We start from the raw sequence: 27,134 nt of genomic DNA, 5'->3' as shown, positions 1-27,134 counted from the left end.
TGCAAAATATTTGACCGGGAGAGGGTGCAGAGGGATGTGAACACACACCTACTTCCTTCTGGAAGTAGTTAAGATAGCTGGACAATTGCTGGAGGAATGGAATCCTGGGATGGCACGACTCTGGATCAACTGGCTTCAGGAATGAACAGGCATGCACACACATGCAGGGCACACTCTGGGGGGGGTGAGCTCAGTCTTCAGAGGTGTTTCTGTTAGCACTTCCTCACTAGCCTCAGCTGCTGCAGTTTACTCCCTCTCCATTTTAAATAGTCCTCAGCAGTTAAAATGATCACCGAGCCCAGACTGTCAGGAGTCTCCACAGGCGCTGCAGGAAAGCTGCACTCTGACAGCTCCATCTGCACCTATTCCTTCAAGCTGCCCAGAGGGAGTTCACTGTGTTTAGTTTTAATTATTCAACTTACATCAAGTTCTTCTTTTGACTCTAACAGCCTTTCATGGTCTGCACAATCCACAAGAAATACAATGCCATTGATAGCAGGAAGGTAGTTTTTCCATACTCTTCGGGCTAACAAAAACAATCATGAGTTAGGATTTGTGTTGGTCAAACCTAGTGGATGGTTGGATGGAAGAGTCCAACAAGGTCTCAGAGTACAGAGACATCCCTTTGGCTGCTATTGGCTGCAGTACAGCCAACTGCCTGCTTTGCCAAAGATTTTGGTACCAAATTTTCCCCAGAATACCAAAACAAATTTCAGACTTTCCTTGATTGTAGGCAAGTCAAATCCTTTATTCTCCCCCATTAAGAAATAGGATTAGGAGCAGGAAAAATGGCTCAGGGATTAAGAGCACTTCCTGTTCTCCCAGAGGACCTAGTTTGGTTCCCAAAACCCATATTAGGTGGCTCACAACCATCTGCAACTCTAGTTGCAGGAGATCCAACACCCTCTGCTGTTCCACAGGCATGCACACACACAGTGCACACTCGTGGACACGGTGACTCATTAAATTCACTAGGAAACCTCTATGAATGCTCATCAACCAAAGTTAAGCAATAAAAAACATATATATGTGTGTGTCTGTGTGTGTACAGGGTTAATTTTTTGACATTTCTCACTTCTCAGGTTTTAGCTAGTGATAAATATGAAATCAAAATAATGTTAGTACCAAGTATAGACTTGGCAAGTTACAAACTGTTATATTCAAAACAGAAAACAGGCTAGAGAGATGGCTCAGAGGTTAAGAGCTGCTCTTCCAGAGGACCTGAGTTCAATTCCCAGCAACCACATGGTGGCTTTCAACTATCCGTAATGGAATCTGATTCCCTCTTCTGCTGTCCATGAAAACAGTGTTCATATGATAAAATAAATAAATCTTTAAAAAAAAAAAAACAGAAAACAAACTTAATTAATGAAAATATTTGATAACAGTGCCACCAGCTAGGGAGCAACTGCTCAGCATATAACCATGTATGGACATTTCATATTCAACTATATAACATATTTGCGGGTTGGGGCTGGAGAGGTGGGTTGGTGGTTAAGATGGATGCTCTTCCAGAGGACCAGGGTTTAGTTCCCAGCACCCACAAGACGATATACAACATCTGTAACTCTAGTCCCAGGGAATCCTGATGCCCTCTTCTGGCAGCTAAAGACACCAGGCATACATGTGGTTCACAGAAAAACATGCATGCAAAACACTCAAAATAAGTCAATCCAAACAAAAACCATTTTTCTTTCAGTATTTGAAAAATTTCTTCAATGTCTTCATATTTACCTTGTTTCTGATAACATGTGCTGTTTTGTTTTTTACATTTGCTATCTATTTTGTGTGTGGGCGTACTGTGTGGGAGCAGCCACACCATGGTACATGTTTGAAGGTCAGGGCACAATTGTAGGAGTCTGTTCTCTCTTTATACTGTGAGGACCCTGAGGAACACAACTCTGGTCATGGACTTACTGTTTTCTAGCCCTTTCCTGAGGGATTCTTGGTACATGTACATTATACCCAGCTTTAAAAAAAAATTTTTTTTTTAAATTTTATGTGTGTGAGTTTGCTGATGTGTATCTAACTACCACATGCATGTATTGTCCACAGAGGCCAGAAGAGGGCATCAGATCCCCTGGGACTGGAGTTACAGATAGTTATGAGGCATCATCTGGGTGACGGGAATTAAAACCAGTCCTCTGCAAGAGCAGTCAGTACTCTTAGCCGCTGGACCATCTCCCATCCCATTCATCAGGTTCTTAAACTGTGGGTTAAGAAAAATTTGACAACAGTATTAGGTTTCTAAATGCCCAACAACCAAAATATGAACTGAAAAAACCAGAGAGTCCTGATGCTGGCGTGTTTCTGGCACTGCTGGCCCCTGGCATCCTCAGGGCACTCCACTGCAGCCCTGGTGCTTAGCACACGCACAGGCACCGGGCATGCATGCATCACAGCACACAGCTTCCAAACAACAGTGTGTGTTAGGAATTGCAGGGATTTAGTGGTACAGTTTTCTGCTCTTACAGAAACAGAATGTTTAATTTCAGTAAACAAAGACTTTCAATATTTTCCTACCACCATTCCTCAGTATGTAAGTATCAAATTAATTAACTTTGGATTGTATTGGTTTTGACGGTCTCATTTTAAAACCTGCTGCTTAAGTTTCTGACTTCAGTTCCATAAAAAGAGGGACTAAAAATCATTCACTGAATTCTAGCTTGGGATTAGGACAGTTTCTAAAAAGGTCCTGAACATACTTTTGCCATTTTTCACTATGTCTTTATGCAAAGCATTGATGACTATAAAATCAAAACATTGGGACTGGAGAGATGGCTCAGTGGTTAAGAGCCCTTGAGCTTGCAGAGAACCAGAGTTTGATTCCCAGCATTCACATAGTGGTTCCCAAACAGATGTAACTCTAGTTCCAGGGGAATCTGATGTCATCTTCTGACCTACAGAGGCACCAGGCACACGTATGTTGCACAGACATACATGCAGGCAAAACACTCACACATAAAAATAAATAAAACCTAAAAGAGGGAGGGAGGAAGAGAGAGAAGGAGAGGAGGGTAGAAAGGAAGGAGGGAGAGGAAGAAGGCAGTGGTGGGACATACTTTTAATCTCATCACTCAGGAGGCAGGGGCAGACGGATTCTGAGTTTAAGGCCAGCCTAATCTACAGAGTTCCAGGACAGCCAGGGAAACCTTGTCTTGAAAAAAAAAAAATTAAAAAAGAATTTGAAAAATGCTAAAGATTCTCTGTCTTGGGGCTGGAGAGATGGCTCAGCAGTTAAGAGCACTGAGGTCCTGAGTTCAATTCCCAGCAACTATATGGTAGCTCACAATCATCTGTAATGGAATCTGATTCCCTCTTCTGGTGTGTATGAAAACAAAACATTCATATACATAAGATAAATATATAAATCTTAAAAAAAATATTTTCTGTCTCATAGTACAAAATATGCAGCCAGTATTTAACTTTTTGTGTAAAAATAAACAAGCACAGCCATCTCATTAGTATGCAAATTTGCCTACATCTTTAGTAAATGGTAAAATTATATCAAATAATTTTAAAAATATTTTTTTATGATTTATTATTAAGAAATAATCTCTTAAGGTCTAGGAAATGATGAGGGTAATTTCTTTTCTATCACAGACTTTTTAAAAGATAGAACTTTATTTATTGGGTTTTCTTTCTTTTTTTTTTTACGTTTTTCAAGAAAAGAGTTTTTCTGTGTAGTCTTGGCTGTCCTGGAACTTGCTCTATAGATCACGCTGGTCTCGAACTCACAGAGATCTGGATGCCTCTACCTCCCGAGAGCTGGGATCAGAGGCAGGTGCCATCACCACCAGCTCAATTTTTATTTTTTAAAAAGATTTTATTATTTTTATTTTATGTGTATGCATGTCTTACTTGTATGTATGAATGTGTACTGTGTGTGACTAATTCCTGTGGAAGCCAGAAGAGGGAACCAGATCCCCCGGAACTGGAGCTAAGGACAGTTGTCAGCAGCCACATGGGTGCTGTGAGCAAAACCTGGGTCCTCTGTAAGAGTAGCAACTGCTCTTAGCTCTCCAGCCTTGAGAAAACAGATTTTATAGTACCCAAGGGGAAATAACTCATGACTTGAACTTTATGGCCTATCCAGAAAACACTGTATATATGAAACCTCAAGTAAACTCCATTAGATTCTAAATATTTTTTTCTAAATATTCTAAATTAATTTTTATGACGTGTCTGTGAGTGTGAGTGTGTGTAGACAAGTGTGTGTAGAGTTTGGGGTCTGTTCTCTCCTTTCTCCATGGAGTCTGGAACTGAACTCAGGCTGCTTTCAGGGCTACAATGGCAGTATTCTTACCCACCGAGCCATCTTTCCAGCTTTAGATTCTAATTCTCTGATCTTCACACCCCAGAGATGAACAGATGTGTGTCTCAAACGTGCTTTCACTACCACCGCCACTAAAGGTCTTTTTCAAATATATGTTGAATCAGGTTTTAAAAATATCTTTCTGTTATTATTTATATGGTGCTAGGAATGTGAGGTAGTGTGCTTCACTGTAGATCATCAGCACTGCGGGCTGGCACCTCAGCCGATCACCAGGCTTCCAGATACCCACTAGCTCTATACCTTAACACCAGGCTTTAGGGACCTCTAGGTCCCCACATTCACTAGCTGTGCTGCACCACATGACCCACATGCTATAAGCTATTGGGATATAAAAAAAATGGACAGGAAGTTAGTCCACAAAAATTCATCTCAGGGTTCAGGACAGTTCTCCCACACTTGCTGCAGAAACGTACAGAAAAGCACTAAGTTCCGTAAGTACATCTAGTGCACTCCAGGCCGGCTTCTCCAGGGAGGGAGTCGCTCCTCACAGATGGGATTTATGAGCAAAAGCAGAGAGAACAAGAGGTCATCTCTGGTGGAAGAAAGAGAATGGGAGGAGAGAACCCCAGAGAATGCCAGGATAATGACAAGTCTGTGTCTTAAAAGAAATGGGTTAGTTACTGGGGCTTTTGAGGAGGTGGTTACAGTATCATGTGTTCATAATATGATTTTGATAACAGGTCAGAAGTAGCCTGATGCAAAGAGAAAACAGAAGCTAAATTTTACTTATAGCTCACCACTATAAGCAGTTTAGTGACTCAGAAGTACCATATGTCCAGTGAAGTTCTTAACCTTACCCTGCCTTACTTGGGGAACATGCAGTTCCAAGCTCTGGACCGTAGTGGCCACACTTAGTAAGTTAAGATAAAACAGAGGCTAAGAGAAATAGAATCTTACCTTGGACGTGCCCACCCAGATCAAAAGTTGTGAAAGTCATGCCAGCAATAGTGAGTTCTTCTGAAGCTAAATAAAAACAAGATTATTTTACAACAGAATCAGAGATCTGCCAGGCAGAGGGGCTCATGCCTGTCATCCCAGCACTTACGAGGTAAAAGTGGAAAGAGCAGAAGTTTAAGGTCATCGTTGGCTACAGAGCAAGTTTAAAGCTAGCCCAAACTACAAAGGCCTGTCTATTATCTTCCATTTATCTCTTCATTAAGTCCATATTTTCCTTTAAATCCTTGGTCAGAGTATCTCTTTTTTGGTTTTCTGAGACAGGGTTTGTCTGTGTAGCTTGGCTATCCTGGACTTGCTTTGTAGACTAGGCTAGCCTTGAACTCACAAGGATCCACCTGCCTCTGCCTACCCAAGTACTAGGATTACAAGCGTGCACCACTTCGAAGGTAGTCACAGGATCTCTTTAAATTTAAAAGAAAGAAAGAAGGGTCAGCAAGATGGTTCAACAGGTAAAGGCGCTTGCCACCAAGCCCAATGACCTAAATTTGATCCCCAGAACCCACAGGTAGAATGAAAGAACTGACACCCACAATTTGTTTGCTGACCTCCACTTGTAGAATGGCATGTGCCCTACCCCTGACTAAATAAGTGTAATGAAAAAAACAAAGAAGAGGCTTTCAAGCTTAATTATTTGAGACAAGTCTCCTGCAACCCAGGCTGGCCTTGAATGTGCTATGAAGAAGATTACAGGCATGATCCACAATGCTTGGTTTATGCAGATTATGGACAGCTTCATGCATGCTGGGCAGAAATTCTACCAACTGAACCATATCCCCAGCCCACCAGAGCTGTGTCCATATCCCTATCTGCTAATCCCACCATCCTTTTTGTTTGTTTGTTTTTTGACACAGGGATTCTCTGTGCAGCCTTAGCTGTCCTGGACTCACTGTATAGACCAGGCTATCCTGGAACTCACAGAGATCCGCCTGCCTCTGCCTCCCTGAGTGCTGGGATTACAGGTTTGCACCACCAGCCTGGTAATCCTATCATCCTTTGACACTTCTGGGTCTGTTTCTTCTGATAGATTTTTCTCTTGGTTATGGGTCACACTTACCTATTTTTTGCATGTTATTACTTTTATATTATAAAATTATAATACATACTAAATTTTACTGCATTTTTTTTTTAAACTTTATTCTAATAGAATTGTTCTTTCTCCGGGTGTAGTTCTTCAGCTGTACTTCATGCACACACAAATGGGTATCTCTATGCTAATTTCTGGAGTAATTCCCTCCTGCTCTCTTTTCCCCAGTACAGTGCCTGGCAAGTTCTAGCCTCACAATTCTGTTCTTTCTTTCCTCACTTGATTGGGCTGTGTGGCTTTTCTTTCACACCCGAGTTGAAAAGCACCTCTGGCATAAAGCTAGAATATAGAAGAGTTTGTTTAGGAACTCTTAGGAACTACAGTCCTGAGTTGGCTGTTGCTCAGTTTTGAAAACAACTGTGCATGTACATTTCTGTCTAGTTACCTAGTTTGTAGTGGGAAAGACTTTTAGACACTGTTATCTTCCCTCATGGCCTTGAGAGGAGTTTCCCATAATCACAACAAATATTTCCCCAGAGGGGCTGGAGAGATGGCTCAGAGGTTAAGAGCACTGGCTGCTCTTCCAGAGGATCTTGAGTTCAGTTCCCAGCAACCACATGGTGGCCCACAACCATCTATAATGAGATTTGGTGCCCTCTTCTGGTGTGCTGGTGTACACGCAGACAGAATACTGTATACATAATAAATATATCTTTAAAAAATTTTTGCTGGAACTACATGGCATCAGGGCATTTATTTTGTTAAGGAACTCTAAGCTGGCTGGGGTAGCATATACACTGGGAAGCTATGGAAGATGAAGGATAGTGAATTTGAAACTAGCCTGGGCTACACAGCAAAACCCTATCTCAAAAACTAAATATTTAACAGGTACATGTGTAGGCTAGAAGGTAACTCTTCATTTCTTTTCTGAGACAGGGTCTCACAACAGAGCCCTGGCTGACCTAGAATTTACTATGAAGATCAAGCTGGCCTTGAACTCACAGATCCACCTGCCTCTTCTTCTAAGTGCTGGGGCTAAAGGCCACCACACATATCCTTCGATTGACTTGTGTTTAAACTGTATCTGCCTGCTTTATAATCTTTTCACTGTGACAGTGACAGATGAAAATTAGCCTTCTGTTTCTTTCTGCTGCTGGCTCTGTTGTTTTTTAGTCTGTAGTGGAGACTGGGCTCACAGTATAGCCAAGAAGGTGTGAGCACTACTTATAGATCTTGATTTGTGCTCTGGGAACCAGGTCAATTACTATTTACATAGTTATTTCAGGAACAATTGAATAATCTCATACTTTATTCATCAAAACCCCCAAATTAAAAAAAAAAAAAAAACTTTTGGGCAGGGCCTATGACTCAGCATTACTCATATGGAAGAAAATACTTACTGGGATGTAGTGTTGGGACGTGCTGGCCAAGCCTGTCATCTTTCAGCATGTGTAGCAATGTTGTTTTCCCTGCATTATCCAATCCAAGGAATACCAGCTTACCAGTTTTTTTATACAGTCCTGCAGAATAAGAAGAACTATAATCAGTCACAGTGACATCAAACATGGATCATGAAAATGACTATATTTGACATGACTTAAAAGTTACATGGAGTTAAGATACTTGATATGCAGCTCTTGAGAAGTCTGCTCCTGGTGTGCAGTGTGTCCTCCTCAGTGCCCCTCTTCAATGTCTGTTTTTAAACCTCTATTAAACCCTAACAGAGCCCGACTTTACCACACCTGCACCCCCAACAGCTGGGAGGTGAGGGCAGGAAATCAGAAGGGCAAGGAAGGGCAAGGTGATTCTCAGCTCTATAGCAAGTCTGAGGTTAGTCTGAGCTACCCGAGACCCTGCCTCAAAAAATAAAAGCCACGACACGTATGGTAGTGCATGCCTTAATCCCAGCACTTGGGAGGAAGAGAGTGGTGCATCTCTCCTGGTCTGCATACTTCCAGGGCAGCCAGAGCTAAGTAGAGAGATTCTGTTTAAAAAATAACAAAACAGGGGCTGGAGAAATAGCTCAAGAGTTAAGAGCACTGGCTGCTCTTCCAGATGGTCTCAGGTTCAATTCCCAGCACCTGCATGGCAGCTCACAACTGTCTGTAACTCCAGTTTTAGGGGATCAGACACCCTCATACAGACATGCATGCAGGCAAGACACCAATGCACATAAAATAAAAATTTAAAAAATATAAAAATATTCAATTTAAAAAACAAAACAAAAAATACCCCCAAAATAAACAATAATCAATTCTAACTGTGCCTCAACATAAATAAGTAAATTTAGCATAAATAAGCTTGGCTTCCTAAGCTTATCTTTTTGTTGTTGTTGTTTTGTTTTGTTTTGTTTTTTTAAGACAGGGCTTCTCTGTGTAGACTAGGCTGGCCTTGAACTAACAGCAATCCACCTGCCTCTGCCTCCCAGAGTGGGATCAAAGGCATGTACCATTACAGCTGGCTACCTTAAACTTATCTTTAAGTTTTCTTCTCTTGCTTCTTTTGTTTTTGTCTGGCAGTGCTACCCCCAAGTTAAGCCAGGTAGGTGCTTTCCATCACTGAGATATATCCTTGTCCTCTTTTTACGTTTTATTGAGATAGGTTCCCACCAAATTCAAAGCCCAATTTGGCTTTGAATTCATTCTGTTGCTCAGTCTAACTTTTAATTTGTGATCCTCCTTCCTCAGTCTCCTGAATAGCTGGGATTAAAAGTCTATACTACCAAGTAAGGCTATTTTCAGGTTTTATTTCACCTGTATGACTGTTTTGCCTGCAGTGAAGTATCTGAGGAGGACACAGAAGAATGTTGGGTTCCCTGAGACTAGAGTTACAAATACATGAGCTGTCATGTGGGTGCTGGTCCTCTGGAAGGGTAGGCAGCCAGTACTCTTACTCTTAAGAGCCATTTCTTCAGCCCCTCATTTTCAGTTAAAAAAAAAAAAAACAACAACTTTTTTTTTTAAATCTACACATTATCCAAGCATGGCAACAAAGATCTGTAACTCCAGCATCACTGGTGAGGTGGAGGCAGGGAATCATGCCAGTTCTAGGACAGCTGGGCTACACAGCCATCCCTGTACTTACGAGGCAGAGGCAGGAAGAACATGCGTTCCAAACTAACCTGAGTAATTAATTGAGACCCCATCTCAAAACAAGTTTTAAATTGTGCTGTGGATGTAATTCAGTGGTAAACAATGTGCCTGGCATATGCAAAGCCTGGATGTACCCCTGGTGCGATCCAGACAGACAAGTCAATCAATGTATCTGTGATATGGGACCTCACATAAAGAACTAAGTTTGGTTCTAGTTAGCAGAAGCTTGTTGCTCACACTTGTCTATAGTATAGAGAGGGGAGCTCTTGCTAACCAAAGGTAATGCCTGTACACTGCACTAGAGAGACATTATAAATAACTGACATCATGTCAAGAAGATAGACCACATGAAAAGTCAAAGAAGAATTTTTTCTCAGATGAAAATAAATTAATCATTTAAAAAATAATTTTGGGTGCCAGGAGGTGGTGGTGCACGCCTTTAATCCCAGCAGAGGCAGAATCTCTGTGACCTTCTCACTTTGTAGACCAGGATAGCCTGAAAACAGTCAGAGCTACATAGCAAGACCCTGTCTTAGAAAGAAAAGAAAGAAAACAAAAAGGGAGAGGGAGTAAGGAAGGAAAGAAGGAAGAAAGGGAAAATAAAATCTCCCAATGTAGCCAAAACCAGCTTTTAACTCCCATCATCAGATATATACCATAACACTTGGTTAGTAGTCTAAATTTTCTTTTTTGTTTTTTTCCAGGGGACTAAATATTAAATAGTAAAAGTATATTAATATGATTCTCAAATGGGATGCCCAGGACACATCTGCAACATTTACACTTTACTTTAGAAAGGCTGTATTGGAGCAGTGGAGAGAACTTGGTGGCAGACAGTTCACTTAGCACACACAAGGACCTAGATTCAATCCCAAGCACACTACACTTGAAAAATAAACAAACAAAGATAGCTCACAGAATTACATACTGGATTAAATCCTTAGTTTGCAGGCACTTCTAAGTACTTATAGATGTTATTCATTTAACCTTCAAAAAAACTTTGGTTCAGAGTTAGGTGCCTAAATCAGACCTGGGCTTTGAAGTCTGCTTACACTGTTGTAAGATCTGTCCTATTTAACCTCTTTGCTCCAGTGTATGTGAGCATGCAGTTGTCACAATGTGCTGGGGAGTTCCCAGGACCCTCCTATCCTGTGAGTCCTCAGGCAGATGGTGCCTTTACAGCCACTTTATAACTGCTGAGCTATAACATCAGCTCAGTGTTGTGTTTTAAGGCAGGACTTCATTCTGTACCCAAGGCTGGCTTTGAACTCATGGCAATCCTCTAGGTTTACCTCCATGTGCTAGAGTTATAGGCACGAACAGCCACACCAACTTGACACCCGAGTTTTTAATATCAGATTATCATTTGCAAGTTGAAAAAAATAGAGATGTTACAATATTTTTACCATGTGTGGTGTCCCACCTTATTATTTTATTTTTTGGTCTTTCAAGACAAGGTTTCTCTGTATAACAGATTCCTGGCTGTCTTGGACTCGCTTTGTAGACAGATCTGCCTGCCTCTGCCTTCCAAGCGCTGGGATTACAGGCGTGTGCCACCATGCCTTGCTGAGCTACAATATTTTTAGAGAGCCATATATTTTATTTATTTTAGTTTCATTTTAATAGATTACATAACCATCCCCACCCTCCTTCCCTTTCTTTTATTTTTTCTTTCTTTCTTTTTACTTACTTTTTTTTTTTTTTTTTTTTGGTGTTTTGAGATAGGGTTTCACTGTGTGTAGCCCTGGCTGTCTTGGAACTCACTCTGTGGACCAGGCTACCTTGAACTCATAGAGATCCACCTGCCTTTGCCTCCTGAGAGCAGGGACTAAAGGTGTGTGCCACCATCACACAACATCTACCCTCTTTGAGACAGGGTCTTACTATTTAGCACTGGCTGGTCTGGAATGGACTACAAAGACCAGGCTGTCCTTAAACTCAAAGATCCACCTGCCTCTGCCTCTGAGTGCTAATTAAAGATGTGTACAACCACAGGCAGCACCCCGTTCCAGCACAGTTCAGTTAGTTTCCGTTTCTATAAACTGATATACAGGAATTACAACCCATCATTCCAGCTAATAAGTTCCTTTTTTTTTTTTTTTTTTTTTTGTACTCCATGGGCTCTGGGAATCATCAGACTTGGCAGCCAGCACCTTAGCTCACTGAGCCGTACAGGTATTTTGCCTGCATGTGTGTCTGTGTGCCATGTGAACACCTGGGACTTGAGAAGGCCAGAAGAGGAAGCTGCATCCCCTGGAACTGATTACAGATGGTTGTTAGCTGCCATGTAGGCGCTGGGAAGTGACTTGGGCCCTCTGGAAAAACAATCAGCACTCTTAACTGCTGAGCCATTTCTTTAGCCCCCTTCCCCACAAGCAGCTTTTTAATTTTTAATTTTTTAACATGAGTGCTGGGATGGAACTCAGATCTTCATGCTTGCACAACAAATACTTTACTAACTGAGCCATCTCCCCAGCCCTCGACATGAATGTTTATAATAAGCCTAATGCTTGACAGGGCTGGGGGTGCTCAATTGATAAAGCAACAGCCTGTCATGCAAGAGGCCTTGGGTCAGAGTCCCTGTACCAAAGAAACCCAAAACAAAAGTAACACTAAATTCCACACTAGATTAAATGAAATAAAGTATTAAAAAAATGCAGTAAACCAGCCAAGAAGCAGGGCATATTTGTTAGTAATATTACTAACAACAATTATAGAAGATAGAAACCAGGTATGGTGACACACACCTTTAATCTCAGCACCAGGGCTGGGTGCAGAAGCTGGCAAGTTCCATGAGTTCCAGGCCAGCCAGGGCTACATAGTAAGACCCTGTCTCTAAATAAATAAATTAATAAAATTGTAAGAGATAGACTCATTAGTGCCAAGGCTAGTGATACACCTCAGTGCTAGGGCACCTGCCTAGCATATGTGAGGCCCTAGGTTCAATCTCCAGTAGTTTAAGTACATACATACATACATACATATAGTCATTTTATAGATAAAGAAACTTAAGGTAAAGTAGAAAAAGTAAATTCCCCAAGTTTATATAATTTAAGAATTTTGAGCTCATTTTGAAGGGTGGGCTGGCCGGGAACCTGTCTTTAGTCTTCTAGTCTCAGCCTCCCGAGTGCTGGGATACAGGTGTGCTCTCCCACACCTCACCTAAGATTATGTGATTTCAAGGCAGTGAGTCACTGCATGTAGTTCATAATTTCAAAGTCACTTTCTTAACCACAGGCTTACATGAAGGAGCTCTCTACAAACCAATGTCTTTACATAAACAGGGTTAAATGGACTAGCTGCAAAGAGCAAAGCCAAGGTTACCTAGAAACTGCAGCACACTGCTGAAACCACTGTAAATCCAGTCAAATATGAAGGACATGTCCAGATCCGACAGGCTCTGAAAAACAAGCTTTAGTTAGATTCAGCACTCAGCATGGCCAACATACATAAAATACTGTCAGGTGCTAAACAAGTCTGAGTAATCCTCCAACCTTACACAAGTGTCAGATCAGTCATATAGGGCTGGTGAGAGGGCTCAGGCCATAAGGCACCTGATGCCAAGCCTGACGTGCTCAGTTCAATGGGATCTGCATGCTAGGGAGAGAACCACCCCTACAAACTGCCCTCTGACTTTACACATACATTGTAGTGCACATGAACACATGCATTTGTGCACACACACAAACAACAACAAAACTCTGTTATCCAGACTTACAGAACCTCATCTATGCAAATGCATAAATCTCAAAATGCCATTAAACTGTCAGGCAGAGACCATTCTTTGTCTATGGAAGGAACAAAATGAATTATAGCAACCAGGCTAGAAAAAAAAAAATTAAGAGCCAGGCATGGTGGCCAACAACTATAATCCCAGGACTCAGGACAGATGAAGGTGGATCACTGCAAGTTTGAGGCTAGACTGGTCTATATAGAAGTTATAGGCTAGCCACAATATGGTGAGTTCTTGTTTCTTAAAAAAAAAAAAAAAAAAACACAAAAAAACCAAAAACAAGTAGTAAAGGAAATAAAGTAGCAGTATAAACTGGCATAAAACCCTTTCAAAACTATGTAAAAGCCAAGCATGATGGCACATACTTGTAATGATAGCTATTGGGAAGCTGAGGCAGGAGGATTGTGAATTCAAGGCCAGCTTAGACTATAGGGTGAACTGTTTCAAAAAAAAAAAAAAAAAGAAAGAAAAGAAAAGAAAAGAAAAAAGAAAGAAAGAAAGGAAAAGAAAAGGAAAGAAAAGAAAACTGGGGGGCTAGAGTGATGGCTCAGTGGTTAAAAGCACTCCTGCTCTTCCAGAGACTCTGAGTTCAGTTCCCAGCACCATGCCAGGTGGCTAACAACTGCCTATGACTCCAGCTCCAGGGTTTCCAATGCTCTTTTCTGCTTCTGAGGGCACTGCACCTCTCTCTCTCTATCTCTTTCTCTTTCTCTCTCTCTCTCTCTCTCTCTCTCTCTCTCACACACACACACACACACACACACACGAAAATGAAAAAACCCTTAGAGATTTTTAAAGACAAATTTTGGAAACAATCTGTGTTCAATATCTGTAGATGTGAGCTAGGAGTTGGGGAGAAAAGAAAAAAAGACTGATAAGTTTCCATGCCTGATAACCAAGAGGGTCAAGAGTTTAAGGTCATCCTTGACTGCATAGTTAGTTCAAGGCCAGCCCAGGCTACATGAGACTGTTTCAACAACAACAAAATAATAATAATAATAATGCCAAACAAATGTGATGGTGCAGGCCTTTCCAGGCAGGCAGGTCTCTGAGTTTGAGGCCAGCTTGGTCTATTTATTGAGTTCCAGACTAGCCAAAGCTATATAATAATAATTAGTAAGAGTTTCCAAGCTGGACTTGGTGCCACAAGTTTGCAATTCCAGTTACTCAGGAGGTTGAGGCAGGATGATCACCAAATTCAAGTCTTGCCTGGGCTACACTGTAGGTTCAAGACCAAGAGCTTGGCATACTTAGTGAGAAGATGTCTCAAAAATAAATAAATAGAAAGCTTGAGATCAGATGTGATGGCAGTTAGATTTGGGGAGGCAGGAAGAGGAATTCAAGACCAGACTCAGCCTCGGCTGCATAACCTACATAGCCTAGGCTTTCTGAGACTGTCTCAGAAATAAGTAAAAAAATAAACAAACAAGCCCACCCAATTCTCATCCCCATCCCACCCTGCAATATATATATACACACAAATAGCTTGCTGCATGGACTGGTGATATGGCTTGATGAATAAAGACACTTGTTGTCAAGTCTGATGGTCTGAGTTCAATCCCTGGGAGCCATCCTACAAACTATCTTCTGACCTCTCCAAGGATACCATGGCATTTGTGTGCCTCTCCACAATAAATAAAATGTAAATTAAAAAAGAAGCTTAGTGTAGAGAACTTGTCTAACATATGTCATATATTTTTGAGACAGGGCCTCTAATTTAAGCTGGCTTCTGAGTAGCCAGGGAGGGCCCTGAATTTCCAGTTGTCTAGCTCCTGTCTCCCCAGTGCTAAGATTACTGACATGTACCTCCATACCCAGCTGCTCTTCCCACAGCAATTGGTTCCAGGTGATAAATCTGGGGTATGTTAGCTTTGTGAATTTTTCAACATTTAATCATTTCCACACATGAAACAAATCTTTTAAGTCAAAGTAGAAAACACAGTACACATCAGTATTTACTTAACATAACTTGGCAAACTAATGGAGTGAAAGAAAAGCAAGACAGAAAAATTTCTTGAAAGAAAATCATAGACGCAGAAATGCACTTTCACAGGTCAACAAGGTTCCCTCTCTACGGGGCTGGAAAAGTGGCTCAGTGGTTAAGAGCACTGGCTGTTCTTCCAAAGGTCCTGGGTTCACTTCCCAGCAACCACATGGTGACTCACACCATCTATAATGAGATCTGATGGCTTCTGGTGTGTAGGCATACATGCAGGAAGAGTACTGTATAAATAATAAACAAATAAATCTTTAAAAAAAGTTCCCTTTCTAGATGTAACCAAACTCTGAAACTTAGGCTAAGTCCCAAACAGTGGGAAGGCCATGCTCTCTGTCGTATCTGCATGCTCTTTAATCATATCTGCAGTAGGCTGTCCTGACATGAGTGGCTAAAAAGGGTAAGCAACCAAGTGACCCTTGTGCCCACATCACCTTAGAGGGTGAAAAGGGGGCAAAGCCACCTGTAGCTTGTACCAGCCCATCTCTGTTCTTAGTCTTGGCACTGGGCTCTCCCTTCTCGTCTTCCCTTTCTGGAACTAGTTTGGGAGAGGGTTGGGATGGGTATCAAACCCAGGTCTCAAGCATGCTGGACAAGGTCTCACTCACTGAGCTTCATCCCTAGCTCTTTACTTTCTTTAGTTTGGTGGCAGGGGGCTGGATCTTACTAAATTCCTCCAGTTGGCCTCCAACTCATAATCCTGCCTCAGCCTTCTGAGTATCTAAAATTTTTGGTATACACCCTTATACCTAGGTTAAATTTTGTTTTTTGGGTCTTTGGTTTTGTTTGTTTTACTTTTGCTCTTTCGAGACAGGGTTTCTTTGTGTAGCCTGGCTGTCCTGGAATTTACTTTATAAACCATGCTGGCCTCAAACTCAAAGAGCTGGCTGCCTCTGCCTCCCAAGTGCTGCCAAATTTTGTTTTTATAGCCTTAGAAGTCCAGTTTGGGGTCAAACACACAGAAAAGCTATGGGTGTGTCAGTAACCAAGATTGAGCAACATGAGGGGAGTGGAGAGATGGCTCAAAGGTTAAGAGCACTGGCTGGTCTTCAAAGGTCCTGAGTTCAAGTCCCAATAACCACATAGTGGCTCATAATCATCTATAGTGAGATCCAGTGACCTCTTCTGGCATACATGAAGGCAGAATAACGTATAAATAATAAATAAATCTTTAAAAAAAATGAGAACATGAGTAGGATGCTTATATGTGAATTCTAGCACTTGGCAGGATAAGGCAGAATTCTGAGTTCAAGGGCAATCTGGGTTGCACAGCCAGCCTGGACTACACACCCTGCTCAAAAAATATCCCTTTCCCCCAAAGTTATACCTCCTTCGACCATTATCATCTGGGTGATTTGTAGGGGGTTAGTTGTAGGCATGCTATGCACAGGGTCCTAGGTTCAAGCTCCAGCACCAACCAAAACAAAATATGGAACTTAGAGAGTATACATGAAAAGTTTATCTTTCCAAGAGATTTGAGGATGCCATATTTTATCAAAGAGAATCATACAGCAACAGAATGTTATTTTATTCATGTTTTCTGAGCTTATGTTAAGTCTGAGGACCTGAGATAAACACTGCTAAGAATACAAGGGGGTTGAGGAGTGGTACTGGAGAGATGGCTCAGTGGTTAGGAGCATTGTTGCCTCTTCCAAAGACCCCGGGTTCAATTCCCAGTACCCACAAGGCAGCTCACAACTGTCTGTAATGCAAATTCAAAGGGATCTGACATCTTCACACTAATGCACACAAAATAAAATTTAATAAATTGTAAAGAATACAAAAGGGATGACTCATATGGCTTTTTCTCTCAAGAAGGCTGTACAATGGCAAACTACACAAATACAATCTGACCAAAAATTGCTAAAACCCTAAAACCCAGGCTGTGGTGGCTCTCACCTAGAATCCCAGCACTTACGCTGGCTTTAAGCACTTAAGGTTGGGGAGATAGCACACCAGTTAAGAGCACTGGTTGCTTTTGCAGAGAACCTCGGTTCAGTTCCCAGCACTCACAGGACAGTTTACAACCACCCAGAACTCCAGTTCTAGGGTATCTGACCCCTTATTCTGATCTCTGAGGTACACATGTGGTACACACACACACATATAGGCAAAAGATTCATAAACATGAAAAAAAAAACAACCTAATAGAAGGATTGTTGTGAGTTCAAGGCTAGGCTCAGCTACATAGTCAGTACCAGGTCACCCTGGAGTCCAGAGTGAGTTTCTATTTCAAAACAAATGAAACATGAGTCTTGTGGCTCATGACTGTACCCTCAGAGTTTGGGAAACGGAAGCAAGAGGACCATAAGTTCAAGATCATTCTTAGTTATATAGCAAATTTGAGGCCATCCTGAGCTACAAGGTTCTGTCTTAGAACAACAGACAGCAATGGAGAGATGGCTGAGTGGTTAAGAGTGTACTTACTGGTCTTCCAGTCAACCCAAGTTAGGTTCATAGTACCTACATCAGGTGCTATCATATAACTCCAGCCCCAGAGCATATGACATCCTCTTCTGGACTCCAAAGGCAACTGCACTTATGCTTGTGAACACACCACACGCACGCACACACACACACACACACACACACACACACACATGCACGCACATATATAAAAATCTTACAACAGGGCAGTGGTGCATGCCTTTAATAGCAGCAGTTGGGAGATAGAAGCAGGTGGATCGCTGAGTTCGAGGCTAGCCTGGTCTACTGAGTGAGGTGCAGGACAGCCAGAGCTACACAGAGAAACCCTGTCTTGAAAAAGAGAAAAGAAATCTTAAAACAACAAAAATATTGATATGGTGTCGTTCTAGGACTTGGGAGGTGAAGCAGGATGAGGTGATCTGCAGTTTCACAGAAAGTTTGAGGAAACAAACTGAAATCAATCAATGATGCAACTACTGAAGGGAGACTCCTAAGTCACACTAGACAACCACTACACTTCTTTTTGTTTCGTTTGTTTCTCGAGACAGGGTTTCTCTGTGTAGCCTTGGCTGTCCTGTAGACCAAGCTGGCCTTGTCACTGAGATCTACCTGCCTCTGCCTCCCTAAATGCTGGGATCATAGGCGTGCGCCCTATCATGCCAAGTTTGGCATTACACTTCTTGCTCCTCACCCACAATATATAGAAGAAGAAACAGTGCTGAATCACCCATTCAGTTATCTTATGTTGGCTGCAGGTGAGATGGGGGTCGAGACACAGGGTCTTGTTACATGTTTTAGACTAATCCCAAACTTTCAATCCTCCAGTTTTCCATTTCCTGAGTGTTGGAACCATAAGTGTAGGCCACCTCACTACAGTCATTAAAAAAAAAAAAAAAAAACAAAAAACCAAAACCAATCCAGTTACCGTTTGTTGAATCTCTATAAATATTCCTAGTGCAGTGGTTCTCAAGCTACTTAATGCCACAGCTCCTTAATGCAGCTCCTCATGTTGTGGTGACCCCTAGACGTAAAATTACTTTTCTTGCTACTTCATAACTGTAATTTTGCTACTGTTATGAATCATAATGTAATATTTTTGGAGATAAATGGTTGCCAAAGGGGTCGTGACCCACAGGTTGAGAACCACTGGTCTAGAGTTAAACCTGAACTCTGAACCTGATCACTTCCTGTCTACCTTAAGCAACTGACTTTACTTCCCTCACCTGTAAAATGGGGTAACAGCGGCTGAGCTGTTGTGAAGAGTAAGTTAGTAGCACAGATATGAAGAAGTGGAACACTCAAGCATACCCCAGCAGGTGTTACTTCTATTGCACAGCCTACAGTATTCAGCAATTATCTGTATCTAGATATCTCTATCTCACCACTAAACACCAAAACCCCTCCAATATACTGGTGTTCCCATCCTATAGAAGAAACTGGTTATAGTGAACAAAAATGTCAGCTTCAGTGATCGGTGCATCTAAGTTTCAAATCTGTACCTTTCTGACTTCTGTGCCCATACTCTCCCTTATCTCACACCATGGTGGCTCTAAAGCTCCTTAACAAGTCTGAGTATGGTGATGCATTCCTGTCATTTCAGCATTGGGGGACCATGGCAGGAGGAACCTGAATTCAAGGCCAGCTTGAGCTACTTATCCAGTTCTAGGCCATCATCTGGTACACAAAGATATCCTGTCTCAAAAAAACACAAAAATGAGCTAGGTCTAAGGGCACAAGTCTGTATCTCTAGTTACTTGGGAGGCCGAGGCAAGAGGATCTCAAGTTCAAGGTTTGCCTGAGGTACTGAGCACACAGTTTAAGACCAGCAAAGGAAACTTAGTGGGACCAGTCCCAAAACCAGCAAAAGGAGAGCTCTGCATATAGCCTACATATAGAGAACTTGAGTAGTGTTTGGGAGGGTCCTAAGTATAATTCCTAGCACAAAACTAAATTCATAGCAAGTGTAAATCATTACCCTTTACCCCTGCAGTGCTCAGGATCAACCCATAGCCTCAGACAGGCTAGACAAGCTCTCCACCACTGAGCAATACCAGTGGTTTTTATTGTTTGTTTATTTAAATCACATCTCGCATTCAGTTAAACCACAGTCTTATCAAGGGCTTGCAAACTAGACTCTGTCTGGTACCTGCAGAAGCCTCCTGATTACAAAATCTGATTTGCTTAGCACAGACTATAGATGCCTATAGTCACCAAAAAAAGGGTCACATCTTAAACTACTAACTATATTGCAAAATCTGGCCCCACCCACCAAGCACTGCCTCCAGGGCAGCTCTGCCAAAATGCCATCTTGGAAGTGACTTGCTTGCACGGCCAGGGTGACAACAGCTCTCTATTTGCTGGGGACAGCCTCAGTTTTACCTCTTATTTCAGTATAATAATTTAGGTGACAAACTGTCCACCGACTCTCTACAGCCTATATGACAGATGAAGAGCTTCCACAAGTCTTGAGCTGAGAAATAATTCAATCAGTAATTCCTAGTCTAGTATTCCAGAATCTTCTCTAGTTCTCTCTTAATTACCTTTCCAAGCTTAACACATATTACTTCCCTTCTTGTAGTTTTCCTTGGGTCAAAGTATTGGTGACACACTCTTTGTCATCAGAATGTGTTCTATTGTGTCTGCTTAAAGTCTTCCTGCCTCTGATACCCATCAAAATGCTATGAATAAGTCACACTTGTCATGATCTCTCAGGGAAAACAGGGGTGGACCATGGAATGCAGGAAGGCCAGAAGAACCAGAAGAGTGAGTAGCGAAAAATGAAAGAAGTTAGTGATGCCAAATGCAGCTGCAGAGAAGCCATAGCTGGCTTAGTTACACAGAGCCACATTTTGACTGCCTGAGAGGCCTTTGATGCAGCCATGTTGTAGGAGGACCTGTGGCCAGGACTACAGCAGAGACAATCCTACCTCTGAGACATAAAGTTACAAGTTTCTTCTGAAACACCTGTCAGCATGTGGTAAAAATCAGATGAGCTAAACACACAAAACAGTCAGGGAGAAGGCTCAACAGGTAAAAGATAACCCAAGGGTGCCCCCCCCAAACCCATGTAAGGCAGACGCGGTGGCAGACATCTGTAGTCACTGTACTCCTATGGCGAGACAGGACACAGACACGGGAAGTGTACTAGAAGCTTGGGGGAGAGGGCAGCTAACTGGAGTAGAATACACGGCACAGCAGCAGAGACAAGGGAGACCCTGCTTCAGTGAAGTCGAAGGTGACACTGACTCCCCAAATGCATTCTCTGACCTCCATGCAAACCATGCCTGCCTGTCTACACACACACACACCACAAAATGCACAGTGTGAAGCTGGATGCTCTTATTACTGAGCCATGAATGAGGAACAGAGGCCAAAGACAGAGGGACAGTGAGCAGATACTCTTCCTCTTTCCAAAAGTTTGAACCATAGGCTGGAGTTGGTTCAGTGGTTACAGCACTGGCTGCTTTTGCAGAGGACACAGGTTTGATTCCCAGGACCCACATGGTGGCTTACAACCATCTGTAACCCCAGTCCTAGGAGATCTGATGTCCTCTTCATACATTTTAGGCACTGGTACACATAATATAAATACAGGCAAAACTCTGGTATTTATAAAATAATAAATATAAAAGTTAAAAAGTAAAATAGATTTTTAAAAAGTCTGAAATGGATGTGATAGAATGCTTCTATAATCCCAGCAATGAGGAGTCTGAGTCAGGAGGTCCCAGGCCAGCCTGAGCTAGATAGCTGAAGTCTATATAAATAAATTTGAAATGGAATGAGGGAAATAAGATTTTGTTCTCCAGGAAGGATGAGGCTTGGATATAATGATAAACTGAAAGGAAAAAAATTCTAGAAGAGTCAAACATGGTAGCACACCCCTTTAATCCCAGCACTAGGGAGGCAGAGGCAGGTGGACCTCTGTGAGCTGAAGGCCAATCTGGTCTACAAAGCAAGTTCCAGGACAGAGAGTTACACAATAGAGAAAAGAGGGTGACAACTAACCAAAAGAAAGAACAAAGTCTGACGGGGAGCTTGAACTGAGAGCACTCCTTCTGTAAGTAGAGGAAGAGAGGCCTAGGAAATCTGTGGAGTTGGCAGGAATCTGACTCCAAAGATGAAGAGGGGTAGAGCCCGGTAGCACATGCCTGTAATCCCAGAATTTAGGAAGCTGAGTTAGAAGACTGACTTTAAGGCCAGCGTGGGCTACACATATAGTGAAACCCTATCTTAAAAACTGGAAGTGAGGAAAACTTGAAATATATAGTACAGGTACTGTATTGGTGGATCAAGTTAAATGATTGTTCAGTGCTGGAGAGGTGGCTCAGCTGTTAAGAGCACTGGCTGCTCTTCCAGAGGTCCTAAATTCAATTCCCAGCAACCACACAGTGGCTCACAACCATCTGTAATGGAATCTGATTCCCTCTTCTGGTGTGCATGAAAAGAGAGCACTTGTATATATTAAACAAACAAACAATTGTTCAAAAGGCTGAGGGTGTAGCTCAGCAGGAGCATACTTGCCAAGCACATAAAATGACCAGGATTTGATCCCTAGCACTGTGTTTGTTTATTTGTTTGTTTTGTTTTGTTTTTTTTTTTGAGACAGGGTTTCTCTGCGTAGTCCTGGCTGTCCTGAAACTCACTCTGTAGACCAGGCTCTCCTTGAACTCTGAGATCCACCTGCCTCTCCCTCCTGGAGAATAAAGGCATGCACCATCACAGCCCAGCTAGCATTGAGTTTAAAAAAAAAAAAAAAAAAAAAAGTGTTTTTTTTTTTTTTGGAGCTCTAACAAACATTCACAGCAGTGCCAATCAGCACTGATTTTTTTTTTTTTTACTTGCAACACCCCCACCTTACACCCCACCTTCAGTGATGTTGGGCTTTAGAAAATTCAGACTTCCAGGATAGAGAAAAAAAGGGGACCAGAGGAGAAGACCTTGAGTGTGACCCTGAGGCTAAGGGGAGAAAAGCAGAACATGAGGACCAGCACTTGGAGGGCTGCGTGAGAGGCACTGCTGGGAGCTGACCAGCAGTGCCTCTCGGTCCAGGCTGAGCAGACGAAAGGATGACGGTAAGAACAGTGGTGAGTGGTGGCCAAAGGCAGGCTTCCCACAGAACAGAACCAGCGGAGCAGACGGACGGTCTGGAAACCAAAAGAAAGCAATTGTGGCTCTAGTAAAAAGGGAGAGAAGTGAAGCAGACCACGTGCTTCAGAATGGAAGAGCAGGGTTCAAAGAAGTTTGTGTCTGGGTGGTGGCAGCTCTAAGGTCGGGCACCAGCATGGAAAGATAAGGAGACATTGGGGTGAAAGGTACAGGAAGAGGAGGTGCACTGTCCACGTGACAGGTCGTAGACTCAGCTAAAAGAGCACAGGGCACTGCTATAAAAGCAGCACTGAGTCAAGAGGCAAAGTCTTTCCTGGGATGGTTTGTTAGGGAGAGCTACAAGAAATGGTGGCGAGCGGAACATGGTAAGCCTTGAAGGAAAAGGGTAGGACCAATCTGCTGTTATAAAATTTATAACAGAAAAATGATCTAGTCACACAGAGAAACTCTACTTGAGAAGACAGATATTTATAGTTCTATAAAAATTACAATTTACTAAGCCCTCAAAACAAGCCAGGAATTATTAAAACTGAATTAGGTATTTGTTTTTGTTTTTCAAGTAGAAGTAAAAATAAAAACACCCAACGAAGAATAAAAGTCATTTAGCTACAAACAGACACCTGAGCCCTGAGAACAGGTTACACAACCCAGGGACACATCACAGAGACATGTGAAGAGCAAAGGTCACTGACAAGGAAACACACCACGTCAGCAGATTTATTTATTGCATGAATACCAAACAGGAAAAAGCTCTGCAGATTAAAAAGCAATCTGCTCAGGTAACAGGAAAATCAGCGCAACAAACAGAACTCAGGTTACAAATCACTGCTTAAAACTGTCCCGTTGAACTTGTATGGAGAATTCTGTGTGTGAAGTGTCCATGCAGGCAAATCTGAGAGCAAGCAGATTAGTGCTGTCAGAGGGGGATAGGAGGCCAGGCCACTGCTAATGGGGGCTGGGCTGCTTTCAGAGGTGAGGAAAAATGTTCTGGAATTAGTGGTCAAGGTTGTGTAACATTGCGTCTATATTGAGAACACTCTGAGCACTGTAAAAGGGTGAATGTTATGGTATGCCAAGTCTAGTTCAACAAAGCTATCATTCAAAATAAAAGCAAATTTAAAAACCTTAAATGAACATTTTATGCTAAAACTCATAAGGAAACAGAATCCTTATGCTTGAATTTTTTCGGTTGTTTTCCTTAGGACAAATTATCATGTAGCTCAGGCTGGTTCTTCCTTCATCTCCCAAATACTGGGGTTGTAAGCATATGCCACCATGCCCAACTTAATATTAATAACTTTTAACATGAAAAAAATAATAGTATTTTCATTTAAAAATCTACTGACTTACTATCGTGTGGGTGTGTATATGAGGTGTGCCATGACACCTGTGTGGAGGTTAGAGGATAGCTCTGTGGGTCTGGGGCTTGAACTCAGGTTGCCAGGCTTGTGCAGCAAGCACTTTTACCTCAGGAGCTACTCACCAGCCCACTGTCACTGACTGCTACCATAAAAAGTACTAGGACAGTGTCCTGCAAACCCAGATACAGAAATTTCACTACAAACCAACCAGTGTGGCACACACCTGATCACAGCTCTAGGCTAAGACTAAGGCAGAAGGATTTCTGGTTTGAGACCAGCAGGAACTACATCATGATTTGATTCTTTTTTTATTTTTATTGAGACAGGGTAACTGAGTAGTCCTGACTGGCCTGGAATTCACTATGTAGACCATGCTGGCTTTGAACTCACAAGAGATCTGCCTGCTCCTGCCTCCCCAGTGCTAGGGTTAAAGGTGTGCGCCACTGCTCCTGGCTACAAAATGATAAGGGGAAGGAAGATTTAGGTATGGTGTACTTGATTGTAATTTGTAACTCCAACATTTGTGATGTGACAAGATCATAGTGAGTTTAGGCCAACTTGGACTAATGAGAGTCTGTCTCCAACAGACAACAATGATGACTAACACCAGCACAGAAAACACAAGCAAGGCACAATAATACATGAGTATGAAAATACTAAAATAGGGGCTGGAGAGACAGCTCAGTGGTTAAGACCTCTTATTCCTGCTGACCCAGCCTCAGTTCCCAGTACCCACATGGTGGCTCACAACATCTGTAACTCCAGTTCCAGGGGAACTGATGGCCTCTTTTGGTCCACAAGCATCAGTAATGCATGCAGTACATATACATACATGAAGGTTAAACACCCATACATATAAAATAAAATAAAACTTTAAAAAAGTCACAATAAGCTGGGCTGTGGTGGCACAGGCCTGTAATCCCAGCACTCAGGGAGGCAGAGGCAGGTGGATCTCTGTGGGTTCGAGGCCAGTCTGGTCTACAAAGCGAGTCCAGGACAGCCAAGGCCACAAATAGAAACCCTGTCTCGAAAAACAAAAACAAAAACAAAATAAAACAGTCACAATAAAACCCATTACTTTGTATGCTAACTTAAAATAACTAATTAAAAAAAATAGCAAGGAAGGGTCAGCAAGATGGCTCAGTGGGTAAGACAACTTGTTGGCAGAGAAGCAGAACAGAGTTTGATCCCTAGAACATAGTCAAAGGAGAAAACTGACTTCCACAGGCTGGACTCTGGTCTCTACATGCTCAACATGGCATATAAGACATTTAGATAGGATGCTATCTGTAATCTAACTTGCCACTAGAAATACAAAGGCCTGGCTGGAGATGAAGCTCAGTTAGGAGAGTGCTTGCCTACCTAGCTTGCACAGTTTGATCCCCAACAGCACATAAAGTAGGCATGGGACAGCACACAGGTCTGTAATCTTAGTGCTTGGGAAGCAGAGAGGAAACCCAAAGTTCAAATCCTCCTCAGTTACATATCAAGTTCAAGGCCAGCCTGTGCTACCAGGTAAAACTGCTTGATCAAGTTGAGCTGGGCTAGGTAGCCTTCAATCCCAGCACGAGAGGCAGAAGCAGGCAGAGCTCTGTGAGTTCAAGGTCAGCCTGTGCTACCAGGTAAAACTGCTTGACCAAGTTGAGCTGGGCTAGGTAGCCTTCAATCCCAGCACGAGAGGCAGAAGCAGGCAGAGCTCTGTGAATTCAAGGTCAGCCTGGTCTATAAAGTGAGTTCAGGACAGCTGTGCCCTGTCTCAAAAAAGACAAAAAAAAGTGAAAAAAAGAGAGAAAAAAAGAACCTCTGTCAAAAGGCTAGTATAAAAAGGAAAGAAGGAAGGGAGGGGGAGGGAGAGAGGGAGAGAGAGGAAGAGGAAGAAGAAGAAAACAACAACAACAGAGAGAACTTGAGAGGCTGATGGGGGAGGATCTCAAAAAGGCCAGCCTGGCTATATAACAAGATCTAGTCTCCACAACAAAAAGAATGTTGTGAGACTGAGTATTGACTAAACTTGGACTTGCCTCTAGTGGACTAAGACAATGCAAACAGGCATACCTGATAACAAATTCCATCCTCAAAACACAGAGAGAGGGTTCATTAGGTAAAGGTGCTCATCTCCAAGCCTGATAACCGGAGTTTAATTTCAGAAGCCCACATGGTGGAAAGCATTCAGTTCCCTCAATATGTTCTCCGACTTCGACATGTGCTCCCTAGTCTGACTTCTAACACAGACACTCACAATATTACACGCCATAAAAGATTTTGAAACAACAACCAAACTTTTTTCTAAAAACTACATACAAATGAGGAACTTTAACTTCATCGTAAAAGTAATTTAAGTGAATTTCAGCCAACTGTGTACTTAAGAGAGGGGAGGAGATACTCGGTGAATCACTACTATAGCACTCTAGATTGTCAGCTCTGAATGAGGTGGCAGTGATTTCCATTTCTGATAGGCTGCTCCTTTGTGGCAAGTCCTGCTTGCATTTCCACTCTAGCACAATAGGACAAGGCAAAGGAAGGTTAGATTGCACTTTATCTAAACTGCAAACTTTCAAAATCACAATAACTTTTCTAACATTTTTACAATGGGGAGACTTTCCATTTTTGTAAACTCACAAATGCCTAGGGAATATCTTAACATGGGGGGGGGGCACTTTTTCTCTTGAGATAGGATCTTGGGTATGTCACCCAGGCAGTCCTGGCTCAGATGATGCCCCTGCCCTCTTGCGTAGGTGGAATTATAGGGTCAGGGTGCCTGCCTAAGTTCATAAATTTTTTAAAGGTCAAAATATTTTGGTCACAAACACAAATCCACTACAAGGTACCCTGGTAGCCACAGGTTGCCCTCCCTGCTTTACTGACACCACCCACCACCGCACACTGTAAAGCCACCCTTCCTGGTCATCTGTAAAACAGAGACAACAGGACTGTCTTCCTTCGAAAACTGCAGTGTTGTGCGAGTGGTACCTTCCTTCTTTCATCTGTTTCAGTGCAAGTACTCTGACCAATATTTTAACATGGGACACAAATATTCAAGGTAAGATACCACATAGAGCTTAATGTAAGAATGTTCAAATACGAGCCAGTAGGTTTGATTTT

General features: G+C 42.3%; 1 protein-coding gene across 1 annotated transcript in view; it reads right to left on the bottom strand.

Moving 5' to 3' along the window:
* Positions 1 to 27,134, bottom strand: part of Sar1b (secretion associated Ras related GTPase 1B) — a 30,893-nt gene that overhangs the window by 3,049 nt on the left and 710 nt on the right. The window contains exons 2-5 of the mRNA XM_055602844.1: positions 12,734 to 12,809; positions 7,718 to 7,837; positions 5,234 to 5,299; positions 423 to 526 (exon numbers count right to left, since the gene is read on the bottom strand). Of these exons, the coding sequence (XP_055458819.1) occupies positions 423 to 526; positions 5,234 to 5,299; positions 7,718 to 7,837; positions 12,734 to 12,791 (348 nt within the window). The 5' untranslated portion in view covers positions 12,792 to 12,809. The remainder of the gene's footprint in view (positions 1 to 422; positions 527 to 5,233; positions 5,300 to 7,717; positions 7,838 to 12,733; positions 12,810 to 27,134) is intronic.

This window comes from Psammomys obesus, unplaced genomic scaffold, assembly GCF_907164565.1.
Source record: "Psammomys obesus unplaced genomic scaffold, mPsaObe1.curated_primary_1811, whole genome shotgun sequence".
NCBI lineage: Eukaryota > Metazoa > Chordata > Mammalia > Rodentia > Muridae > Psammomys > Psammomys obesus.
Note: the sequence above shows the minus strand (reverse complement) of the source record. Positions and strands in the feature narration are given on the sequence as shown.